At 33.6% G+C, this 26,855-nt stretch overlaps 1 protein-coding gene across 2 annotated transcripts; it reads right to left on the reverse strand.

Annotated features, from left to right (window-relative positions):
* On the reverse strand, window positions 1-26,852 carry LOC134255922 (E3 ubiquitin-protein ligase UBR2-like). 2 transcript variants are annotated; one of them, XM_062738522.1, is made up of 46 exons: window positions 26,704-26,852; window positions 24,529-24,791; window positions 24,201-24,279; window positions 23,583-23,888; window positions 23,099-23,179; window positions 22,888-22,950; window positions 22,433-22,556; window positions 22,038-22,139; window positions 21,782-21,818; window positions 21,586-21,637; window positions 20,572-20,670; window positions 19,026-19,107; window positions 18,650-18,728; window positions 18,067-18,172; window positions 17,769-17,897; window positions 17,462-17,549; window positions 17,164-17,250; window positions 16,941-17,002; window positions 16,706-16,813; window positions 16,462-16,527; window positions 16,026-16,102; window positions 15,248-15,342; window positions 14,938-15,062; window positions 13,557-13,609; window positions 13,104-13,218; window positions 12,804-12,855; window positions 12,425-12,579; window positions 12,161-12,254; window positions 11,945-12,042; window positions 11,363-11,616; window positions 10,818-10,973; window positions 10,552-10,692; window positions 9,862-10,026; window positions 9,512-9,609; window positions 9,155-9,266; window positions 8,807-8,867; window positions 8,499-8,586; window positions 7,964-8,116; window positions 5,927-6,166; window positions 5,162-5,237; window positions 4,632-4,771; window positions 4,239-4,344; window positions 3,806-3,946; window positions 3,404-3,574; window positions 3,150-3,248; window positions 1-2,999 (listed from the first exon to the last, which is right to left on the reverse strand). In XM_062738522.1, the coding sequence occupies exons 1-46, from the start codon at window positions 26,758-26,760 to the stop codon at window positions 2,858-2,860; spliced, it is 5,277 nt and encodes a 1,758-aa protein (XP_062594506.1). In that variant the 5' UTR covers window positions 26,761-26,852; the 3' UTR covers window positions 1-2,857. The 2 variants fall into 2 exon arrangements, with proteins under 2 accessions (XP_062594506.1, XP_062594505.1); XM_062738521.1 differs by lacking the exon at window positions 20,572-20,670 and adding an exon at window positions 21,084-21,182.
* Between the last annotated feature and the right edge of the window lie 3 nt (window positions 26,853-26,855).

Consider the following 26,855-nt stretch of genomic DNA (forward strand, 5'->3'; position numbering starts at 1 on the left):
ATCTTTCATATCATTTAATGTATATCATTTTAACTACATGCAAAATGTACGTACTCTGTTCTAAACTTATTGAGAGACGGTTTTTGTATTTGTATCAGCACAGTGCTGGTTATCTGTAAATCAGTATCCATCAGTATTTGACATTAATATGTGTATATACACATGAATCTATCATCATGAAAGCCCAGTTAAAATTTAACACTTTCAAAGCCAGTTGTGTTGAAATATTATAATTTACAAATCAAAGACAATGTTAAGAAAGGTACTGTAGACAATGCATACAACAATTTGCTTTGCAAAATATAAATTTCATAGTTATAGCTTTATCGTGCATGAAGCAACAATAAAAATCCCAGCTACCTTAATGTACAATTGCAAGACAATTTCTTCAAGAAATTTACCAGCATGTCATCTATTTCAGTAACTACTGATGATGCAAATCCATAAATGATATATATACGTACCAGGTATATCATAACCATAACCAATCAAAATTACTTTCATTTTTATTATGAGTGGATATTAATTTATTTAATTAAAACCAACATTACATCTTTTAGAGTAAAAAACATTGTTTACCTGAATAGTGTTATTTTTGTTATTATAAGATGTATCATTAGGTAGTTGATGCAATTATATCATTAAAGCAATATGAGCTGCATGTTTGACATCAGAAAAAAATGTCGCAAATTTGTGATTAACTATTTCAATGACAGAAAAATAGAAGATTTATAAACTTCTGTTGTTCATATTTGCTATGAAGAACTTTTTATAAGCTTTGATTGAAGCAAAATTGAATTATTGTCGTCCTATACAATAATGATTTCTTATATAATACTATATATTCGGTTGTACAGAAATATTCTTCTGAAACATTTTAAAAACTTCATATTGGTCTTATTGATCATAAGAGTTTAGATTACATACAGAATAATCATAATAACACATTTAACCAGCAAAATTTCTCAAAAATGCAGCTCATATTGCTTTAATGGATAAAATAGAACTTTGGAATGCAACATCCTAATGCAACTGTTCTGTAAATCATTTTGATGACTCCTTACCCATAGAAACTGTTTGCAACAAACAAATTGGCATTAATAGTGACAAATAACAAACAAGAAGACAGCTTTTCCCTAATTATATCAATGGTTATAGAATTTACATCATTAGTGATTACTGAAATCGATTATACCCAAAAACTCACTCATGTTTTAGGCCTTTTTTGTTTATATTACATTGTACACATTTCTTCATACACATATATGACTGACCTTTTGCAAATACAATTGCCACAGAGCTAATAGTGCTGTCAGGGTAAATTATTCAATTTCAACATCCCCATAAACCATCAACAACACAATTTTATAAAGATATATAAGAAGTATATTGCTAATTAATCTGCACATTAAGAAGCTTGTATTTAAATAAAATCAATCCTCAACAGCTTTTTGATATAATATACATATATAGTGACAAAACTTATATTGAAATAAAAGAGATATTTTGCTCTCCTAATTTTAATAACAAACATTATATAAAAAGGCTTGACAAATATGAATATTATCAGTCTCAAGGAGTGAGAATCGAGGCATCAGATACAGTAAATGTAGAAATGTGTGCATCAGAGTGATTAAATGTAACTAATTAAAAAATAATAACATTCATATTAATATCTTTTCACAATCCCGTTCCTTCAGACATGCTGTACTCTGCATAAACAATAAATATACTGGTATCAAGGAAATACAGTCCTTTTGCATTTGGTAAACGCTACTGGTTGATGGTAATTAAAACAACACACATAAATATCCGTGTTTACATTGACTTGTTTATAATAAAGAGTAATATATATATATATACATCAACAAAGAAAACCTTCAACAAAAAAGCACTAATGAGAAAAAAAATTAACATTCCATTAAACAATTGAGAAATATACACTTGCTAATCATGACAAAAAGTAAATCATATAAACTAGTGATGCTCTTGAACCAAAACTAGTGACATAAATAAAGAAAAATTGACAAAGAAATTGTTCAGGAATCTTCAGAAACAGATTGCACATTATTTTTCAGCACTTTTTAAAAAGAGAATTATAAGTAAACATTTACTTTAACCACAACTGGAATATCTTTTCAGTGTTTTGTTTTTTTAATATCATAGAACTGTTTGATTGACAGCATATCTGAATGTAAAAAGTTGAGAAAACTTGCAGCCAAGGCCCAAACAAAAACTAAAAAAAAAACTACTTATATAAGCAACAATCCAGGAAATCTGGTTTTCCTACCTCCTGAGGCGGTTATTTGATATGTATCACTGAACACGATGCTTTCTATATACGTGAAATATTGAAAGATTGTAGGCTTCAATATTTTCAGTATCATTATTTTTTTCTGAATGAACAGCTCTAGGTAATTAATTTAGAAGTATACATGTATATGTATGTACATATCAAAATTTACTACTAGTCCTTCACATAAGGAATTTACTGGTATGTAAATCATCATATTGGAACATTTTCATTTTTGCAATAATCTCTACATCAATATACATGTACATATACATTACCTTATTAAAAAAGAAACAGAAATCTGCATCCATTCTCTTCACCAAATTGCTTTTCACATAAAATTAACAGAATTAGCAAGAGAAATAACATAAAATAATGCCATCACACCAATTTTAAAGTAGAAATAACATAGAATGACTGATTTTTTAACTTGTCCCTGTGCACGCCCTTTTTTAAATTCTTTTTCTCATATGGCTAAAGGTTTTCTTCTACCTATGCCCTCTGGCTGTAGATTCTCTACGACATCATGGACTTTCTGGCCACTACCTATACAGTCAGCTATCATCAAAGATGCTGCCAATGAATGCTCATCAAGTTCATATGAGATTCTATGTTGTGGGCCACTGTCTCTGGGATACAATGTGTGAACCACATCTTCTGTAAATTTTTGTAGCTGTCTTTACACAAATGGAGAGGGTTGCCTCTTCTGCAAAAAGTGATACCCGGTTAACTTCACATGAGCAAAAATGACAGAAAACACAATTTTTAAAATTTATGTAGTACAGTACATGTATCCAAAAGGCAAAATGGTGATTAAATGCAGAAACATTATGTGGACCTGTTGTCTTGTTCTCACCTTAAGCCTTGATCTGTCTCTCCATAACTATCAACATAAGGAGCTGGGATGAAGCAACCTTTAGTTCCAGCTAAGAGAACGATCTGACACTCTCGAACCCTGAAACAAAGAAAAGTATGAGTATTAATTAAAACAAAGTACTTGCCAAGAAAATTAATTTTTTTTTGTAATTGATAAATGAAAACCACCAATCAATGAGGAAGTTCACCGTTACACAAACTTCAAGAATTTAAGTCACTGAGAGTAGATTTTACCTAAGGAGGATCCCCACGCCGGCTCCACACCTGAGTGTGTGCTCCGTGGCCGCGCCTACTTTGGTGTCCTTGACCTCCGTCTGACAACAGTAGCTCTGAGAGCATACAACGACCCCACACACCAAACACATGGTGGGAAGCTGACTGTCATTGCCATTAGAACTGGGACATCTAAAATGAAAATATCTTATTAATAAATTTAACATGATAAGTATTAACTAGGACTGTATAGTATTAAAACACTGGTTAAAGCTAAACAAAAAATAAATCCTTTACCAGTGGTTAACTTTTGACCACCAGTTAAACTTGTTCTGGGGTTTTGACATAAAATAAAAGATACCATTACTTTAAAGAATGTGGCAAAAGTCTATTCTTATTTTGGAAGGGGGCGGAGTAACTTACGTGAATGAGGAGATTTGATTGATCAGTTGGCTGTAGTCATCTGGTAGATCAATTAGATGATTGACAGGTAGAGGATAAGACACTAGGGACTGAGATGTAGCGGAGGATAACCTTGACCTCAGGATCTCACTACTGCACCATCTGTAACATAAAACAGCAAAAACAGTCAGAAAATATTCCAAGAATAGAAACAAAGGGCAACATCAGTTGTCAAATATCATATTATTTTGTTGCAATAGACACATGATACATGTTCAATGTTTCCAACAAAAAAATAACTCAAAACTGCTTTATCAACAAACAGGTATCTGCACATATCAAACAGGTATCTGCACATATGTAAATTACCTAAAATCAAATGCAGTAAAAATATTTCCAAAAATGTTCAGGTCACAATCACCAGATTATGACTGACTCTTCAGATAAGACTTACTGATTGAGTAATCCGTCCAGTAGATCTCCCTGGTTGAGGAATAGTTCTGAGAAGTTAGCTGGCAGGGAGAGGTAGGAACAGAATGGCTCCATCTCCTCTGTCCAGTCTGTCATTAAAAGCCAATTTAATAAACACAAGTCATAGATATTCAACCTCAGCACAAGCTTTGTCTGATCTTTTTTTAAAACAAAATACACTCTTTTTCCCCTTTACTCTTACAGGAATTCACTGAACAGTTCAAGAATAGTCAATTATTAATGTTATGGCCATATATCGTGAACATAAATGGGTAGAAAAGGGAGACTAAAGATGATGCAAAAAAGCTTTCTTAACAAGAATTTAGACTTTCTACTCATTTCTTTGAAGAGCAAATTAAAACAGACACAGACTTACCCTGAAGCCTGGCTGGGATGGGGACCCCTGTCAGATTGTGGTACAATACCGTGGAACATCTCAAAAATGGCAGGACAGCATCATGTATGTGTTTGGACAGTTGCCATGGTAAGGGGTCTGAATTACTGGGTGGTAGACATCTTCAGTTTAAAAAAAAACATTGATAAAAACATAAACAAAGTTCTGACAGGCAACATTTTTAACCAGATACAATTTTTTTCTATATTAGTTTAGTAAGTACATACTTATACATGTAAGGTGGGTAACTGCACTATATTGAAGAGCAATGTTATGAAGATAAGAAAGCAGTTACATGTACTAAAGTACATGTTATGTCCCAAGCTAAAAAATTAAAGAACAGTCTCTGATGAGAGTGTAGCTCTACTTGTTTAAAAAACTAGTACAGTGTACTAGCCCTTCTATGAAACTCAACATTTTTCATAAAGTACAGCTGTATGATTTTATGTTATGGATATTATTCTTTGGCTACATATTTTGGAAACAAACTTAATATGGGACGAGAATCATACCCAGCTTTTCTCCTGATCTCTGTATAAATAGACATGAGGGCAATGGACTCCACATCACTTTCCATTTCCATGTCAGCTGAAATTTAACAATTCTTTGTTTTTGTGAAAACTTTTAGAAATAATTTTTCTGTAAAATATCATACCAAAATTAGCCATCTTATGCCCTGTTCAAAATTGGCAAAATTGGTAATAGCAAAATTAAGTCTTGAACACATCACAGTGGTGAGATCGAAGTACCTGTGTTAATTTTGAGTGAAAAGCAAAGAATTATTTTGTTGATCACTAAAATGTGTAGAGACACTACAACATTAAGTCAAATGGATCTGCTCTACATAAGAAGATGCTATTTTGAAAATGACATCCTTAATAGGATCGTTGAAAAGCCTTTTGTACAAATAAATTTTGCATTAGTTTACTTCGCATAACCTGTCATGTGAATGCAGTTTAATTCGCATTAGTTTAATTCATATTATTTTACTTTTGCATTAATTTACTGCGAGTTAAACTCACCATGTTAACAGGGCATTAATGTTTCTGATAAAGCTATGCAAATGATAGGAGAAATTCTCACGTTTTCTTGTGCAATAATCTCATGCCATTGAATGAAGAGGATAAGAACACTAACAGGTTTCAATCCTAGTCCATCTGTACCACCACATCATATCACTACTGATGTACATTAAATATTGCACACAGCAATCCAAAATCTCTGTAATACATGTTTGTGCTAGATTAACCTAATTCACCTACAGAAGCCCTTTTTACCTTGATCCTCCCCCTCGGTTGGTTTATCATACAGCAGCATGGCCTGTACCACGTGTGCGGTCAGGACCAGCTGTAGTATGTACTGGTTGTTCAGGCTGTTCAGTGGCAGACTGCTGGATGCCCCTCCCTCTGTGTACAGACTGGGTAGTGCCATGGTGACTGCGGTGAGGTAGTGGAAGAGGTCAATGTCCAGTATACACTGGGGATCTTTACCCTTCTCTAAGCCTCTTGTTAGTAACCCTGTAATGCAAACATTAAAAGGAGAAACATTGATATAATCTGCTTCCATGAATTTCGGGCATATTCAGTAAACAATTGACAGAAAAGTGAAATTTTATTAGCAAGGCCAAAGTTTTTTTTTCTCTTGGTTTACAATTCTGCCGACCCTATTTTTCCCTATTTACAAAAATAAAAATAATGTGTCTGGCTCTAGAGACTGAACTCTTAATCCGAAATTTTCTCGACCAAACGACAGTTTTTATAATTTACAACACAGATTGTCAAACCACATGGCGGGACAGTGCAAGGACCAACCTAGGGGGCGACTCGCTTACAGACTGTTTCTGTACTATTAATGACCAATGCATCGAATACTCCGTCGGAACTCCTCTAAATTTAACACTTCCGGGTATGAAAAAGTCCATCGTTACAAGTTATACACAAGACGCAAAACAGCTGGACAGCTATCGATGTCATGCCAAAGATGTTGGAGAAGATTTTAGATCTTTTTATTGTCAAATAATTAATTCATGCTGTGAATACAGGCATATTTTTACTGTTAAATTGTGAAGTTATCAACTTCTTAAGAAGTTACACATCGGATCCGATAAACATAAGTGTAGTTCAATCGGTATGCAGAAGTGCGTCAAAACTTTTATTAGAAAATGAATTTTATATTTAAAACAAAGTTTGAAGAGAAATTAACAAAATTATGACTATGCCAAAAGTCTGGAAATCTAATGAGAAGAGAAATTTTAGAAGTTTAAGGTTGTGCTACTATGTAAGAAATGAAAAAAAAAATGTTTGATAAACAATTAATCTGATAAGAAACTTTTACATTTTAATTGTAGTACACATAGTAGTAAATTTTATTTAATGTCAATGTTGTGTTATTAATTCTTTCTAGATATTTATATACCTTGTAATTGGGGGAAATTTCTTTTAAGATTCTTTTTCTCTTATTAAATCATTTTAAATACAATGTTTATGCAGAAAAATTATTGAAATGTTTGTAATTTATAAACAATGAAATAGTTTTATAACGATTAATGTGTGCCACATACGCTCCAAGAAGTCTCCCTAAATTTCAAAACTTCTCCCTAAATTTCTTTGATGGAGAAATGTCTCCTTAAATTTTGGGTCTGGGTTAATTGGTCCCTGGACACACATATCTTAAGGTGAAAGTTTGTTGTGAAAGCAGTCCATGACTTTCAGAGTTTCCAAAAACTTTTTCATATGTGGAAAGGTTGACCAGAGAATAGCAGATTCACTTAATTTTACCCGTGCAATGTGTCTATTATGGAAACTCAGACTTGAAAGTCAGAAGAATGAAAACCATCAACAGTATCAAGGCATCTGAATACATTTCAATGCTACTGGAGAAAAAAATATGTCAAGGTTCCAAATTATTTTTATTTTTATTTTTCGACCGCCCAACGCATATTTTTGTGTCAAAAAATTGTAAACCAAAAAAAATAAAAACTTTGGCCCAACATTTATAGGCAAATATTAAGCTTAATATTAAGAATAAAAGAATTTTATTACAGTGTATTGCAAATACTGTAAACCAACTTTTATTCACGACGACTTTATTTCGTGTTTTCTTGAGGCTTTAGTAGTTCGCGATGATTTATTTTCGCGATCAAGGCTTTTTTTGATCAGTTGCTAATAGATAGACTTAAGGACTGGTTCGCAGCAAGAAATATTCACGATGAAGAGGCTCTCGCGAATCTTGCTAAAATTTCTCGCACGCCAATAAAAGTTGGTTTACAGTATTGCAGTGTTTTGGTAAAATGTTTTGAAGACAAAAGACTTTACCTGACAGTAGTCTCAGGCAATGCTTCTTAATGACTTCCTGGGGCATGACCTGACCACACACAGCAGCAAACTTGACCAGGGCATTGATACAGTCTATGTTTCTGGAGGGGGAGGTACCAAACAAAGGCTTCATCTCATCTCTCAGGTATTGCTCTGTAATCAGGGAATAGTGACATGAAGTTAAGGCAATCTTTACGATAACCTCTAGTTTTAAAAGTCCAATATTTAAGAATAGTGAATACAATGAACGAGTATAGTGATACAGAATTAACTTTGGGCAGATGGATTATTCAACAATTTCTTTTTAATGTACAGGGCAAATGTTGATCAAGAAAAATGGACATCTCTTTATGACAAGAACAGCACTGGTTTAGATGATACAGAGTACTTGTGATTTGCACTGTATAAAAAATGATTAAATATCTACCATTAGAATGCACACAATTTTTTATATCTCTTTTGATTCTTTTATACTATCATGGATGATTTCCTCAATGAATAATCATATTATAGTGTACATATTATATGAGCTTACCCAGGTTGATAATTGTGTATGCACACGTATTCCAAGCCATGATTGGGATCCTGGAGTTGACGTCGTCTGGATCTACACTCAAACCAAACTGTAAAGACAAGCCTCAGATTCACTTCATTTTGTTTATATGAATGTATTTGGGGGTGAAAAGCAATGAATTTAGTGAGGTTTAGATTCCAGTTATGCAATAAAAGCTGAATCTTTGCAATTACAAGAGAAGTGAGCATTAGAAAAAGATAAAAATTATACAGTTAATTATAAAGACCTTATCAAACAGTGAAGGAAAAAAGTTTGTTTAATTTACTTACTGAGTAAACATCTTTTGCAAACTTTTTCATCATTTCCACCAAACTTTCACTGAATCGACCACTGTAAAAAAGAAAGTAAATACTTTAACATTACTTTAAAAAAAGTTCATTTATGTACATGTATACTAGTTTATACAGTACTTGCACCCGGTATCTGCAATGACAATTTTGTACTAGTATACTAGTATTAGCAAATTTAATGATCTTGGACTCAAGACTCTCCAAATAACTTTTTTTTATTGAAAATACAATAAATTCTGCTACATGTATGTGGTCATCTTGAATGAATACATATGCACATGAGAACCAAACTTTCTTTTTTTGTTTATACGGTTTTATAGTAATTACCCTGATGTATTGCTGACGTAATGCCACAGTAACTGGAAATTGCTGGCCACGCTGTCGGCCATCAGTTTGGTAATACTGCTCAGTGGACAGGGCAGAAGAGGAAAGGGGTCATCTGAAAAAGAGGCTCATCAAATAAGTAACAAAGTAACATGATGATTAAAAATACTAGTAGATTACTTTTCATGTATCTGGTAAAGTTGCCTTTATCTATAAATTTACAAGTAAAAGAATGAAAGTCCTTGTCTGGTAATGTCCATTCACTATAGTAATGAAATTACAGTGATTAATGGTGGTGTTAAATGCATATAAAGAATCATGTTAATTTTTATTCTGTTCAGTAGTAAATTACAAGCAAACCTTTACTGGCACTTGTGTCTTGTTTAGTTGACTTTTCTACTGTTTTCTGCAACCCATCCAACCAGTCTCCAAAACCCAAATCTACACTGCTTATATCACTGAAATAAAAATATACAATATATTAAATTTTAGGGGGAGGGGGTAATGTTTCTATGCAATCTTTCACAGAGTCATGGGAATGTAATTTCCTAAAAACTTGTGCATGTATGTATACAGATGATTCTATGAACAAATACTTTGACAAAATTGTTAGTGCAGATGTATATTCATGGGTAAGAGCAACCCAGTAATCCCATTAACATTGGTCCCCTATGAACAACAATTCAACAGTAACATATGACACTGTTTACCTGTCTGAGACCAGGGTATGTAGAGGTGGTATCAGGGGTATCACAGTATTGCTTAGGCTCTCACAGAGAGGACACAGATACTCTAGCTGTACTATGTTATAACTCAGGGAGTGGGGGATCCGCGACAGGCGACGCCTCTCCTTGACTAGAATGGCTTGGAAGAAACTAAACGAGAACAAATCAGCATGTCAGAAGAGGTGGAAAGTAGTAAGGTAATCAGTAAGCATTTATAATAATTATTCTTAAACTAAGCAAATCTTTGTCATATTCACAGAGCTACTGTAAATGTATTACATTTGGCGGTGTATTGTTTTTAGCGTTTTTGGCGGAAAGAAACTTCCGCTAATTCAAGTACAACGCTAAATCTCTTCAACATTATATGCATTACTAAGAACATTAAGAAATGCGCTAAATCAAATCTACGCTAACTTGTTCAAAAATCAATTTCCGCCAAATATCGTACACGCTAAATATAGTACATTTACGGTATAACAATGACAATAATCAAAGAATTATGCCCATCTGTAATTTGTGTAAATCATATGCATAGTATGTGCATGTAAATTGAACTCACAAAATGCATTCAGAGAGCTTTAGTGTCTTAAAACTAGGAAAATCAAACTTCAGAGGCCTCTGCAATTTGAATGCTAGAATTTGTTTGAAATGTAGTAAAAGCGCGGCACATCCTACCTCTGCCAGCAGTCAGCATGCATTGTGTGACCACAGGAGTTAGTAAAAGTTCCCACAAAGAGATCTGAACTTGTGAAGAGAGGATCAAAGTTTTCACCATCAGGAAACTCTTTGTTTTTACATTGGGACATCACAGTTGATCTGAAACAAATGAATTTGTGTATTTTATAATGTACTTAATATTTTTAGCATCTATGTTTATGCACAGATTCGTATTAATTAATCAATATGTTCAATGTACATTTACATGTACAAAGAAATTTTACCTTTGCACAAATCCTGCCAGCACCATGGCTCTTGAATTGTGGGAGATTTCCTGTTCTTCCTGACACAGAATGCAGGTTGCCTTGGTGATGCCTATACTACATGGAGTACTCAAGTACTTGCCAAGGGCCACAGGGGATTCATGATGTGCACTCTCACTGGAAAAAAAGAATCATTATTTGTGAATTACATGTCATACAGTGTATATGCATCTATTAATAAACTGTACATATAATTTCTCTGACAACCACAGTAAAGAAATGGCTTAAACCTTACACAACACATATTTTACATGCACAATTTATTATATATTCAAATTATTTTGCCAAATCCACAATCTAAAATGGATTGTTTTTCATATTCTGCTTAATACTAAGATAGGTAATCTAATTAAGAAATAATGTCCTCACTACTGGCAATTTATAGCTAACACATCACAAATTTTTGTAAATCACAACCTAGTATATAACACTTCGGGAATAAGAAAAAAAAGATTTTAAAAATCATTAGCAATAACCAAATTGGAAAACAAAAACTGAACAGTTACCTGATGTCCATTTCTGAAGCACCACGAGTGAGGGATGTATCAGCATCCGTCGACTCAAACAAATCAGCATTGTCTCGGATGAAGTTCTGTTGCATTTGGGAGATTTTGGCAATAATTTTCTCTTTCCTTTTGGCTGCCAGCCTGGCTTTTCTTTTCTTGGCAGCTTCGTTCTCCTCCTTGCTAGTGGAGCTGACTTGTTCAAAAGAACTGTGAGCCTCTGAGGAGCTTGTCATCTGCCTCACCTCAACAAACTTCTGTGGAGAGAAAGCAATCACAATGTAAACTGCACTTACAAAACTCTGTTTGAAATATCACTAACAGATATACATGTACATATTCTCATTTCAATAGTGTTGACTTTTCTACATTTACTTATTGATAAATGACATGAAAATCTGTCATTGCCCTTCTTTTCATGAGGTTACAGGAGTAAAAGGACCTTAAGTATTAGATCAAGTCAATTATTGACAAACTTTAAATCAGACTAAACAGATTATGGTTAAACGAACAGATGCACTTAGTAATGTCTTGAAAGGAAGTGTGGCTTATTTATACTGTAAATTATAATGTGTATGAGTGTACCTTTAGAATCCACGACAACAAGTCCTTGGTTGAATCATGGGAGATATTCTTGGGATCAGCCACTAATGATTCTAGTAACTGCATCAAGTTAGGTTCACCTACAACACATTAAAGGTTTACCCAAGATTTGTAAAGTGATACTGAATGTGTTGTAATAACAAAACTTTGTCAATGCAATATATATTGTGTATCAAATATTCTCAAAAGAATATGTACCTCTTAAAGCCTTGTCCATGAAATCAAAGCCATGATGCCCATCTTGAATATTTCGCCTTTGTTCATGAAGAGCTAATCCAATCAAATGCAAAACCTAGAAAAATTGTAAACATTCTATAAAAATAGCTTTTCATAATCTCTTCTTCCTACAATAATTTGCTGTCATATTTTTTTCATATTAATATAAAATATGTCTAGTTAAGTTTTCAATCATCATTTAATTAAATACAATCTGAAATCAGTGTTATTCTTTTGTCTACATACCCTATCGAGTTGCGTCTCAGACCAGGACCGTGATCGGTTCGCCACACTCCTCTGTAGGATGAGGCTGAGGATGTGCACCATGATATCACACTGGAGCAGGTTGGAGATCCTCTCAAATTGGGGGGTAAAACGTGGAGGGACGGGAGGAGGCAGGGCTGTGTATAAATTAAAAGAAGTTGATAAATAAATGCGTCTTCATCTGCTTACTAATGACACACTGTATATTTGTTAGATGAAATCCATCACAGTATTTCAACAGTCAAGTACCATTATTATGAAAGAAAATTAAGTATTCAAATACATGTACTTAGTCAGTTTCTTTTTTTTTTTTTTTATTTTTACAATGGCTTGCAATCAAATTCAGCTCAATAGACCTTACCATGACTTTCAGACTTTTCTTCTTTCTTTCTTTTAATTTGTGTCTCTTCTGCCTGAATCCGAGAAAGAAAAGTGATAAAAAATTATTATGTATTTTAATAATGAAGAACGTACCATATTTAATAAAACAAATACCAAATTTATATTACATTTACACCAAGATTTACTCAATCTTAAGTGGATCCATTTGTTAAAAAATAATAATACACTTCCTTTTACCCACATTTTAAAAGAAAAGAATAACTTAAATAGGCATCGGCATAGCTAAATGAGTATCGGTAAAAACTCTGTATAATCTTACCTGTGATTGGTCAGTTCGACAAAAATGGTAAAAATAGGGATTGAATTCTTTGTAACATTCTTTCTTCAGTTCAAACTTTCCAGATCCCGCTGTTCCTATGGTGGAGGCTGGTTTTCTTTTTAAAAAAAAAACACAAAAATATGCATGTAAATAGAGAATATTTTCAATTTAATTACTGTAAACCCATTTTTATTCGTGTGTGAGAAATTTTTGCGAAGTTCGCGAGAGCCTCGTCATCGCGAATATTTCTCGCCATGAACTGGTCCTTAAAGTCTCTGTGTCTATTAACAACAGATAAAAAAAAGGCCTGATCGCGAAAAATTAATCGTCGAAAACTAGTTTACCCCCAGTAAATCGCGAAATAAAGTCATTGCGAATAAAAGTTGGTTTACAGTATATAGTAAACGTAAAATGTTTGCCAATTTATTCCCGAAGTACCAGTATTTTACATACCTAAAGTTTGCAACTGCATGAATAGAATCCTCAATGCCTGCCTCCATACTGGTCTGAGATAAAACAAAGTCAACAAGAGGCCCAGGGGCCACAGCGCTCACCTGAGCACATCGGGCTTGAATTTAACCCCCCCCCCCCAGGCATTCATCATTTGAACAAAATAGAATCTACACTACCTGAGGATGATTCCGTATAAATATCACTAATCATAGCTTTGAAGTACTTGAAAAGAAGATTTTAAAAGGTTTCCCTATATATCCCTTTGTAAAATTTGGGTCAGCCATTTGGCCCCACCCTAGCCCCGGGGGTCATGATTTTAACAAACTTGAATCTACATTACCTGAGGAAGTCACCCCATAAGTTTCATCTTTCTTGGCACAGTGGTTCATGAGAAGAAGATTTTTAAAGATTTTTCCTATATATTCCTATGTAAAACTTGGGTCGGTCATTTTGGCCCCACCCTAGCCCCGGGGGTCATGATTTGAACAAACTTGAATCTACACTACCTGAGGATGATTCCACATGAGTTTCATCTTTCCTGGCCCAGTGGTTCTTGAGAAGAAGATTTTTAAAGATTTTTCCTCTATATTCCTATGTAAAACTACGGCCATTTTGGCCCCACCCTAGCCCCGGGGGTCATGATTTGAACAAACTTGAATCTACACTACCTGAGGATGATTCCACATGAGTTTCATCTTTCCTGGCCCAGTGGTTCTGGAGAAGAAGATTTTTAAAGATTTTTCGTATATATTCCTATGTAAAACTTGGGTCGGCCATTTTGGCCCCACCCTAGCCCCGGGGGTCATGATTTGAACAAACTTGAATCTACACTACCTGAAGATGATTCCACATGAGTTTCAGCTTTCCTGGCCCAGTGGTTCTTGAGAAGAAGATTTTTTAAAAATGCCATTAATTTTTCTCTAATTCATAATTATCTCCCCTTGGAAAAGGGTGTGGCCCTTCATTTGAACAAACTTGAATCCCCTTTACCCAAGGATACTTTGTGCCAAGTTTGATTGAAATTGGCCCAGCGGTTCTTGAGAAGAAGTCGAAAATGTGAAAAGTTTACAGACAGACGGACGGACAGACAGACAGACAGACGGACAGACAGACGGACAGACGGACGCCGGACAAAATGTGATCAGAAAAGCTCACTTGAGCCTTCGGCTCAGGTGAGCTAAAAATTCATTTATCAAAAACAGAAATTCATCATGTTTCTTGTACATTCACTATTTTTGTATTGATTCCATATTTATACTGCTAGCTATACATGTACTTGTACTTTCACTAGTGAATGTTTAATTGAGAACATCAACTTGTTTCAGACCTACATGTACTATTTTAAGATTTTTTATACAACTACAGATGTAAATGTACTTACATTATCTGGTAAATGCTTGGACAGCTCACTGTTGGACATGGGAGAAATACACAAGAGATGGATTATCTCCCTTTTAAGAGTATCCTCCCTTGTCACCTGCCCTAGTCCAGGAACATATCTCTCACCTTAATTCAAAAAAGTACAAATTGGAAAGTTTTATACTATGCATTTAACATGTACATTTAATTGACACTGCAATTAAAATTGCAAAAATACATGACCGAAGCTTTGCCAGTATGTTACTTTATAGTTTTTAGTTCTTTATGCAATACATGTACAATAATGGCATCTAAATGGCAACAGTACATACCTAATATAATAAGCACCAGGTTAAGAAATTCCTCAGCTAACATGATAGTCTGGCGTACATTGTCATCTTGTCCTGTGGGCACATCATATTCCGGTCTGCAATGTAAATAATTCAGGTAGTAAAACATGTGAAACAGAATTTTTACAGCAATTTTATAATCAAACACATTCTTATAAAGTTTATTTAAGTAGTAAAATAATTTTTTAAAAACAATTTTCAAAACTGGTTTGATGCTCTTTAACAGGGCAAATCCCAAATGCATCTCAAACACCCCAGAGTCTAAAGGAGTCACAGATGCACCCTAACAATATTTTAGCACTGTGTCATTGTAAGGACGTTATTATACCCCCCGCTTGAAAAGCGAAAGGGTATATAGTAATTGGAATGTATGCCCGTCCGCCTGTCAGTACGTCCATCCGTCTGTCTGTTACGCTTTGGGGTACTCATCTCTTATCCGCAACTCCTCTCATACCACTGAATGAAATTTGATGAAACTTTCATAGAATCTTTATTACATATTGCCATTGTGCACCTCCTATTTTACTTTTTGATCTGACACATATTTTGGGTTTCCCACAACAAAACATGGACACTCCCATTATATTCATATGGGAGGCAGGCGTATCATTTAGTGAGCTCATTGCTCACAGTACCTCTAGTTTTTAATATAGAAATTTTAAAATCCAGATGGGCCTGATACTTCTTCAGAGGACTGATCCTAAATTAATATGCTTGCACTGATTTTCAGATAATATAAGATAAAGACAAAACAGCTTACTTGATCCAAACCAGTAGTCCATATCTGTTCAGTAAATGAATCAGGAACTCATTACTCTCCAGAACTGAAGCTCCAATCTAGAATATGGAATACATATGCTAAGATGCAACAATATATTTTGGACTAAATTACAACCTTCTGACATACTGTACATGAAGATAACAATTGCAATATGCATTTTTTTTCTCACTGATCCCCTTTTAAAAAAAAAAAAATAAAGATAAGATAATATTTATTTAAAGTCGGGTACATCAACAACAAAAATTTGCTCTGAGCTTTTTTTTCCGACTACAAAATAATGGTTAGGTACCATGTAATCCTAATTTTTCATGTACCAATAGAAGCCCCATTCCTGTCCTACTAACTTTTCCAACTATAGTCTTTACTGTGGTCAAACAAAACTTTTTTCTTAAATTTTGCAAGGGAGACAACTAACCTGAAGCATCATGATGTCCTTGTCGTACATCTCCTGTCTACACTTTACATTATGGTAAAAATAAATCTGAAAACACAACAGAAAATCATTTTTCCAAAAACTTTTCAAATTAAATTTGAAAGCAAGATTTGACAAATTAAAACTGTGCAAAAAAAAGGTCTATGAGAATTATTGCTAAACAAGTAAATTTGCTATTTAACAGCAATAGCTTGTCATAATTGCAAGAGGAACATGTCTATATGACCTGGTTGAGAAGTGCATATCCATTTCTTCTCCAAAGTCCAGCTTGGCTCTGAGCAATCATGACTTGTACTCTCAATGGTGGCTCAATCATCCTCACAGGGTCCAGATTCTGAGAAATAAAGACATTTATTTATATTGAACTTACTCTGTCATCTACACTAATATGACTGAATCCTTGCATCATGGAGTTGTTAATAAGGAATATCTCTACAGATTTCACTTAAAAGTCTCCCTACCTTGACACTCAGTTCTGGACATCCAAACTGCAGGTTGAATTTTCCCATATTGACAAGAAGACCTGTAAATATATAAATTCATAATTTATTCTCTGACTTCAAATGAATGCAAAAATATTTCACAACTAGCGAAGAACAGAATTCATAAGTAAATCCATAATTTCAGACAATTGTATAGGAGAAAAAGAAGACTGAGGAAGACTACTAAAACATTGAAGTTTACCTGCAAGATATCTTGAGAGAGGGAGATGAATGGAGACAGGCTGAGTTTGAATGTCATACTTAATGCACTTCACAGTGTGTCCACAAACTGCAATGAAAAAATTAAAATTTTTATACACATGTACAGTCTTATCCCTGTGTTTCTAAAACAACTGCCTATAGGACAAAATCAGCTAAACAATAACCTTTTGTTAAAACTTTCTGATGACAATGTTAATTTTTTGGCCATTTCTATCATCATTCACCTTAAATCATGGATGGACATCCTTCAGTCTTTTACTGTAAATTCTTCCACATACCTGTCTGCTGTTCTGATTTCTGAGCTGTGTCTCTACACTCTAATAACATCTGGGCAGCTTTCTTGTAAGCTTCTATAAATACAGTCCTCTGAAAAAATAAAAAAATTGTTTTCTTACAATCTTTAAACTTTTTAATGTCTCTACTTGGTGATTAACCTTGATAATATAGTAAAAGCAAAACATTACCTACGACAAACACATGGATTTTCTTTTTTCAACAACTGAGTGTGCATAACCACCTTGAAATGATGGTTTATATGGACACAGTAAAATGAACAAAATAATTTTAATGAGATATGTTTCTTACATCAGTGCTGCACCATTCTGTAAAGGAGGCGATGACATCATCGACCCTCATCTGGAGGTTAAACGCTCCCTCCCACTCAGGTTCATACTCCAGGTGCATCCCTGTCTGTCGCTTCACTTCATCCATACCCTGTTCACAGACAGAACAATTCTATAGTAACTACAGAAAAATCACATGGGTTTCATTAATGTTCTTTGATAAGGTGCAAATTAATACCTATTTTTTTATCCAATTTCTCAATTCTAGCAATCTTGTTGGTGCTTGTTCTTTGTGTATTGTATGTGTTAGAATAACTAACCTGCATAATTTTCAGAAGTCTTAGGAAAGACTCATGTCCCCTGAGAAAGCTGTCCCTTAGTTTGTCATTCCACTCATCAGGCCCAGGTTTACAGATCAGCGCATACCTACATCACATAACAAAACACACAACTGTTAGTTTAAATATTTATCAGTAACTCTCAACAAGAAAGACTTTAATTAATATACACACATTGTCACATACTCTTTTAATAAAACATCAATACCAAAAATATGTACATATCCAAGTTTTTGTTTTTTTGTTTTTTTTGTTTTTAATTCTGATTAGCCTTTATCTCCTACATGTACAAGACATTTGGTCCCAGTTTTTTTACCAATATTTCATTTTTGGACAAAATTTAATTTACTGTACTCGGCACAACAAAATTTGAAGATGCCTTCTAGGTCAAAATGCTGTACATGTACCTAAATTTGACTTTTCTTACTTTGAAATTAAGCATTATAAAAAATTCCTTTCCAGTTCAAAGTGGTCCATCTAATGCGACTCACCTAAATCATTTTGCAATGTATTTTGTCAGGATTTACATTAAGACCATAATAAATTGATTGTTTTTGATACTTACTTGAGATCATACAGCATAAAGCAAGCTCGCTTGAATGAAGGGGTCCGCTCTGCTTTATTTAAAGAAAGGACACCATGAGCTGAAATAAATATATAACATACAATTAATCATTACTGGCTTCACTGCTATAACTTTTTAAAGCATACAAATCATTTACTGCAGATAAACATGTAAAATGCATAAACATACTGCATAATCTTCATACTTTAACTGTATAAACATGTACACATTTTCAAAAGTTTTGAACAATTTTTCATTTTTACCAATTTGAAAAATTACGCAGTATGACTGTATCCATAAGGGTAAGTAAACAGTGAAAATTACCTCATCCAAAAATATACATGTACCATTCGGAAAAAAAGAAATCATATCTTACCATTAATCTTTTCCTGACAAGCTTCCAGGAAAGGGACAAGAATAACGTTCAACAAATCGTGATCTGTTACCAGCATCCGGGCCTGGACAATGGAAAACACAGTATATCTCACTAACTAGTTAAGTTTTCATTTTTAAAGACAGGCAACAAGGCAGTATGTTTAACAAGTTACACACCTTGTACAAAAGCACTTCTGGTTAAATATGTTTAATAAGTACTAAATCTGTGCATACGGTTTACATGGTAACTAGCAATATGACATACACATATATGTATCTTTGAAGAAATGTCAGGTTTTTTTTTTTCATTTATATCTCTGTTTACCTGGTAAATGTACATAATAAAAAAAAAATTGTTCAGTCATTGTCACAAAAGTGAGTTTAATAGCAATGTGTGAAGGTTGATTTTTCTTTCAAGTTAGCGACATACATGTATGTCCGCATAATTGGCCAAGAACAGCATCGGGTAAACCTCTCTATACATCAGCAACATTCTTACATACAGGGTATCTTTAAGAAATCGTTTACAGAATACTAATACATGTATGTTAACATGTACATTTATCTATCTATTATCTAACAATTTTTCTGCTGGATATCCCAGTCTATATTAAAGTATCTGTATATCCTGTGTTTGTGTTCAACATAATAAACATGGCAGGATAATATAAATGGAGGCCATATTGAAAATGCAGCTATGCATGTACAAATACAATCAACCTGCTTTTTTAGCTAAAAATATAAAATAGAGTACTATATCTTCACTGATTAAAATAATTTTGCGAATATTTGTATAGCAGCTTTTTTTGCACTACCCTGTACCCATTTGCAATGAATGTATGCAGCAGCATGACTGATGCATATGTATTGAATGAATGTAAATATGTGGAGCTCTCATGGTGATTATATAGTAAAGCAGATGTGGTTTCTAAATGAACCAATATATATGTACATGTAAAAATACAACTGGCAATACTTCATTCAAAGAAATTATGAATTATAAAAGGAGATTATTTAAAACTATAGCTTTTTTTAATTAATGACTGAATGTACATGCACATATGCATTTCAAAAAGATGTATGGCTTTATATCATGTTTAGGATGCTTTGTGTGTATTTGAAAATAAAATGCTTCAATCATTCATATGAAAATTAAAAAGTTTATAAATATTCATATCAAGAAAAAAGCACTATGACTACTTTTCTTAGTATGTGCAACCTTCTAAAGTGCAAATATCTCCATCGACTGTGTCTCCTAAACAAAGTAGAATTGAGTTATTGTTTGGGAAAATTAAGTTCTACGTGTACATGTATTAAAATCAAGAGTCAGGGAAACTAACAACAGAGTTTTGAATTATCCTTAAAAGAAAAAAATTGAGAACTCCACATAGATACAGCATGAGTCACAACCTCTAAACCATCTGAACTTTTCTCTCTCGATTCATTAACAGATAACAATTAGAAATTTCTGACTTAGAGATTGTTCTCCAGAGAAGACATATGAAGGTCGTACAGAGCTGTGGGGGGTACAAACTTCGGAGACCTACCACTGTTCCTACGGCAAAAATTTGAACAGAGAGAGAGGTAATCGAGACTGGGCGATAATGGGTGTCCAGCAAAAACTCCGACATTAGCATGGAATAATGCTACAAGAACAAAACATACCATCAAACATAGAAATATTACTTGAGGAGAGGGGGCGTGTGTTGATCTGTAGGGTGTTCTACAGTTCCCCAACACCACACTCCTCCCCTTCCGTCCCCAAGCACTTCTACTTTTGTACTTTAACACTGCTGATTGTGAGAGCCATACCAAACACTACACTGAAAGTAGAGGTGTTTCAGTTGTGGTTCCTAAAATATTGCAAAATTTGTATCTATCACCAGATGTGCATGCTTAATTTTGCAATATAGTGATTCATTCACCTAAACGTTTTTTTTTCTACAGGAGAGATCAAATCATTAAGAATTTTTTTCAGGATTGATTAACTGTCTCTACACTCAGCATGTGTTTTCAGCAAAAAGTAGAAATGCCGAGAGATCCAAGCATATAAACGTACCAGACTAGGAACCGTGTAAATTTGTACGGAGAGCGAGGCAACACACACGTCGTGATCGTGGTCATCACGAGCAAAGTCATGCATCACGTTAGGATACCACTGTTAATGATAATCACAAATAATGTGTAATATTCATTCCTCTAAGTTCATCTCCTGACCATGTTGTTTGATATCCATTTCAGGTGAACCTCTTTTAAGAGTTAAACTGCTGGTATCCTTTAATCTTATTTCTAACTTGAGTTTTGAAGCAATGTGGAAGAACACATTAAAATTTTACACAGCTACAATAATTTCCATAAAAATTATACTGCATGTCATTTTTTTTTAAATGAATATATACATTGGTCTAATTATACATGTGTGATCAACCTGTTTAAATTATATAAATAATAATTTGCAAATTTTTCAAATTTTTTTCCATCATAGAAATGAAAATTTTTTTATATTCAATTGGTAGAATTGCTATCTATCAAGCAGGTGAAATTCTCATATTCACTCCTACCTTTGTGAAAATAACAGCAAACTGTTTCTTGCATTCTTGATCCATTAAAACTCTGAAAGTCACAAGTAAAATTATAATTGTCCATTTCATGATTAATTTTCATTTCTTTAAAAAAGATGCAATATTCTTAAATTAATTATTGAGAGATGAGTTGTATCAGTCACAACATATTTAATACAAGTACAAGTGTACTTACCCAGCCATCAGAAGCTGGTGACTCAATATTCTGGCCACTGAAAAATGATTAAAGTTCCTTTATTTTCTCAAGGAAAAGTCAATGCTGAATAATACTAGCCATTTGAGAGATAATTTTTATCAAGATGGAAAAAAGAATGTAATCAAAGGAAAATGAACTTCTCTTTACAAAAACACTTTGTCTAGTCTTTCAACCTTTTCCTCAAATTGAGAAGTTACAAATATAGCTTTTCCAGTTTTGTATTCTCCTTAAATACCTTTCCACAATTGTGTGTCATGGAGCAGCAGTTTCTCCATCAAAGACTGGCCATCTTCCTGGGGCTTCATACTCAGGAGACAAAACAATCGACGTAGTCCATCTACAAAAGCAGTCTTAAAATTATCTAACTTCTAAGGAAAGTATAGTCTTACGTGTGTATTAAATAAGCAGGTTTCACATTTCAGCGGCTTTCATGTGGACATGCATGTTTTTAATGAATACCATTTTACATCAGAGATAAATACAATTCATGTCAATTTATCAATATTTACACATACAGTACTGAGAACAAGAACTACTCTGTTCAGCAGAAGCTTACATTGATTAAATTAAAATTTGCTATACAATATTATGTACCCTGACCAATCCCTTGTTCAAAGCTTGACATCCTACCTGACTTTTCTATCATTTTCTGGAGCCACACCATCAGTTTAAGGCAGAAGGTCTGGTGAGCCACCACAACTGTATGCATCACTTGAACCTTCAGGGGCTTACTTCCATGTCTGGAGGTGCTTTGCTGCAAAACAGAGAAATTAAATCTTATTTTGTGTTTAAATAATTAATCTGATTTTGTTTTTGAGATAAAATTAGTCAGCTTTTCAGTATGTCATGTTTAAGAAGAACTGGAAGCATTTTTGATTATGCATGATCATAAAGAAATCAACAGCTTTGAAAAAGGAACTAACTTAATGCTTTGTGAGGATATCTGCATAAATTGAAAAATCTGTAGACTCTTTGTTTTGGATTATATTTTTTTTTGCATGCACTTGTATAAATCTTACTGAGGACCCATTTGTTGATGGATGGAAAACAAATAATAATACAGAACACATTATTATGATACTTACATCTATTATAGTTCTACATTGTTCACAGGAAGCAAAACATCCAGAGTACACAGTGGCTCGACCCTAAAAACAAAAATAAAAGATGAAATACACAGAAACCAAGCACAATATTTGGAATTACAGGAATGTGCATTTCTGAATCAATTTCAAAACATTAGATCTAACAGTCAGTACATGTGTACATGTATCATTTGCAATTTCTCCTGATTACCTCTCTGTCAACAAGGGTGGCAAATTCCCGAGCCTGCTGTGCTGTACAGTGTTTGACAGCTCTCTGTAGGGTTTTTATTACCTAAATAGAAAAAATATTATTGAAAAGTATTGGTAACTTTAAAGAACACAAGAAAACGAACATCTCGATGTACATATACATGCATACATAATAGAACACAACATAAAATACATGTAATATTCATGGAATTAATCTCTAAGACTTAGGCACATGTATCAGGTCTTTGCAGTTAATTCATGTAATGCTGAAAATTATATGCTAAAAATATATGGGAGAGTGAATCAGATCTGAAAATTCATGAGGATCAAATTTAGTTTTTTTTTTTACACCTATCTCTTATTTCAATTCTAAAATTCTTTCGTATCATACACAGACTGTACATTTGTTTAGAAATCACTTATCAATACTTTGAGCAATATAGTTTATACATTACCATTTTGATATCAGTATACACAGTACCCACCTGATCGTAAGTGTGAACCTCGTCGTTGAACAACATGGTGATGTAGGTATCACTGAGTTCCCCCTCGGGCTGTAGATCAGATGGTAGGTTATCACACTGGCTCCACGTCAATAACTCTACGATGTATCGCAGGGTGGCCATAAACAGGGCACTGGCCCTGTCTGTCAGGTCCACGGGGAGGGTCTCGATGGGATTCCTCTCATCCTGGCTGGCCTCCTTGGGAGAATGTAGGTCACAGAAGGGGTGTGAGGTCCAGGCTTCCTGATCCCCACAGTCACAGTACCCTCCACCCCCAGAGGTGTTCATCTGTAAATAATATCAGTAATGGTGAAGTTATTTATTACTCCCATCCAAATTACAGGCTAATAACTGAGAATCAAATGTTCAAAATTACTGTAGACATACTTTTTTCCACGGGGTCATAATTCCGCGGAATCTCAATTTCTGTAGAAAATTACTATTACTTTATGCCTTACATTTATATTAAGTACGCTTGGACAAATTTCCGCAGAAAATTTGTGAAAAAAGTACTTCTACAGTAACCTATTTTGCTTAACTGATCTGGAATCATGAAAGAAAATGTCATTTTTAATATCTATTTATTGAGACCATGCTTACCTTGTATCTATGGTTTTTGTGTGCTCCATTCTGGAAGCAGTCTATACAAAGAACACATGTGGGATCATTTGCACAGTCTCTGAAAAAAACGAATTTATACATGTTGAAAAATCAATGGTAAAACACATATTTATGGTGGTGACTTTTAAAACAAAAACAAGATTTATGAAGTTTTGAAAGATTAAATGTTTATACTTCAATATACTGAGGCTTACTAGTGGCTGTCTTAACCAATGTCAGATCTTTTTCTAGACTAAAAATTAAGTTGAGAGAATGTGTTCTTTCCATATAATTAAACTTTTTTCTTTCAAATCTTAGCAAAGTCTACCTGCAGGAATAAGTTGGTTCTCCTGTTTTGAAGACCTTTCCACAGAGCTGTGATGGCATGTTCTTGGACTGCAGTTCCTCAAATACGACCTCTGGATCTTTTTGACAAAGAAAATATTCCATTGGTCGAAACAAGAACTTTCTGGCCAGGCGTTCTTCTTTAGCTGCATCATGACTGTTGCCATAGACACAGAGAACAAATGTTTTCCAATGCTTCTTCAGTGCTGATAAAAGGTTTCCCTGTTTACAACTGGTCAACCATTCCTGTAAAAAATAAACATCAATCTGATATAATTGTATGAAAAAACATAAACCCATATACTGTTAATCACTTTTTATTCGCGAGAACTTTATTCTAGCATAAATTAATTATGCAACACAATGTGCTCACAAAAATTTAATTCTCGCAAATAATAGATTCCTTAGGATTAAATTGAGCAATTACCACCATTCGTACAAATTTTGTCTCCCTCGTCAAGAGTCAATGACTATCTTGTGAAAATAAGGTGTCACAATAATTTGGTGATCTATAGTAATAAGTCATTTATTCTGAAAAGTTCTGTTTATCCTTTCAAAATCTATTAGAAACTACCCTCTCTGCCCCTCCAAAAAAATCTCATCAGAGTAAAACAATTTTTTGTATAGCATCTGTATTACTGAATTGTGAATGTACTTTTGTCCATCCTTTGATGCAGTTCATCCTAGTTATCTTTCACATAGCTGCAGAACTTTAGCTCTCGATCTGCTTGAGAAAATTTGGACAGATAAAGTAGGTAGCTACAGATCCAGGCATTGTAAAAACCTTCGATTTACACCACCGATTTTTTGTCGCTCACTTCAGGAATTATTTCTAATATTTTAAGTTTTCCCCAGCTTTATAAATGATATCTGATAATTATCCATACATTTAACTCCTATTCCTAAATGTTAAATTACCTTTCAACAGTTCAAGAAGAACAATTTGGTGTAAAAACTGGATCTTTTAAACCAACTTTCCAAATCCATAGAAGATTGTTTTGGACCGTTGAAAGGTAAATAATCAATAATTGGGGTAAAAATATATGATTAATTATCAGATACTATTCTAATAGCGTAAAAAAACATAAACTACAACAAATAATACCTGAAGTGAGCAACAAAAACTTGTTGGCGTAAATGGAAGGTTTTAACAATGCATAGATCTGTAGCTCTCTGCTTTATCTGTCCAAATTTTCTCACACAGAGAGCTACAGTTCTGAAGCTATCTTTCACCCTGCCCTTTCCCTTATTGTTAATCCCAAGTCTTTTTGTCCTATTTTGAATATTAAAGAAATGTTTGAATGTTAATTTTCATATATTATTGAGTTGGCAATAATCCCTCTTAACACTGTTGAACCATGCACTATACAAATATAACCAATTACATCATTCGCCCAAATAAATTAACCAAAGAAAAAATGCATCATGCATGCATAAAATGAAAATTCTGTTTTTATTCAATAGATTTTCTTGACTGAAGAAATAGAAATGAATATCTGACATTCAAACATCATCAAGAGTGTAATCTGAATATCAATGCCATGCAGATAAAAATCATTTCCATAATCCACTACTCATCCTTATTTTTTTTCATTGAACCTACAGTATTAATACCTGTCTTAATATTGTCAACTTCTTTCAAAACATAACTTAAATTACAAATAAGTATTTTTCTCAAGTTCGGCATTAAAATTGATGACAATCAAAATCATAAAGTATCTCTTTAACAGTTGCTGATTACCTCCCTTTTGTAACAGTCATCCTTTTTTCATTGTTATTTTTATCGTGAATTTCCTTGATAAAAACGGCAATATTGTTATACTTACAATAACTAAATACTTCATCTTTTTAAATGCATCTTTAAAGTTTAAGCTTATTCAACAAATGTTTAACATTTGAAAGCTAACAGCTGTAATACACAAGTTGCAAGGGTGGTTTTATTAAATTGAAATTGAATGGTTTCTTGACCAAGTATTTTCAATTTGGAGTAAACCATACTTATTCATTACATAACAATAAAATATTTTACTTTGATTGTGTTACTATGTCGCAATTTGAGATCGACGAATTATTACACAAACATCTAGGTGAATACGATGAAAATAAATATGTCAAAACTCCTTTTCAAAAATGCAAAAGTATAAAGCTAAAATTATACCTCCAACAATCTGTCTTGTCTATACTCAGGTGTCGAAAATACATTTCTCATAGCCATTTTCCATAATTTTGGTTATTTGACCAAATATGCGTATCACCTTCTTTTCCGCAACGTAACGTTCTTTGTTTACAAGCGTTTCAAACCCCCAGATT

This window comes from Saccostrea cucullata, unplaced genomic scaffold, assembly GCF_032062105.1.
Source record: "Saccostrea cucullata isolate Sc308-1 unplaced genomic scaffold, CSIRO_AGI_Scuc_v1 ctg985, whole genome shotgun sequence".
Lineage (NCBI taxonomy): Eukaryota > Metazoa > Mollusca > Bivalvia > Ostreida > Ostreidae > Saccostrea > Saccostrea cuccullata.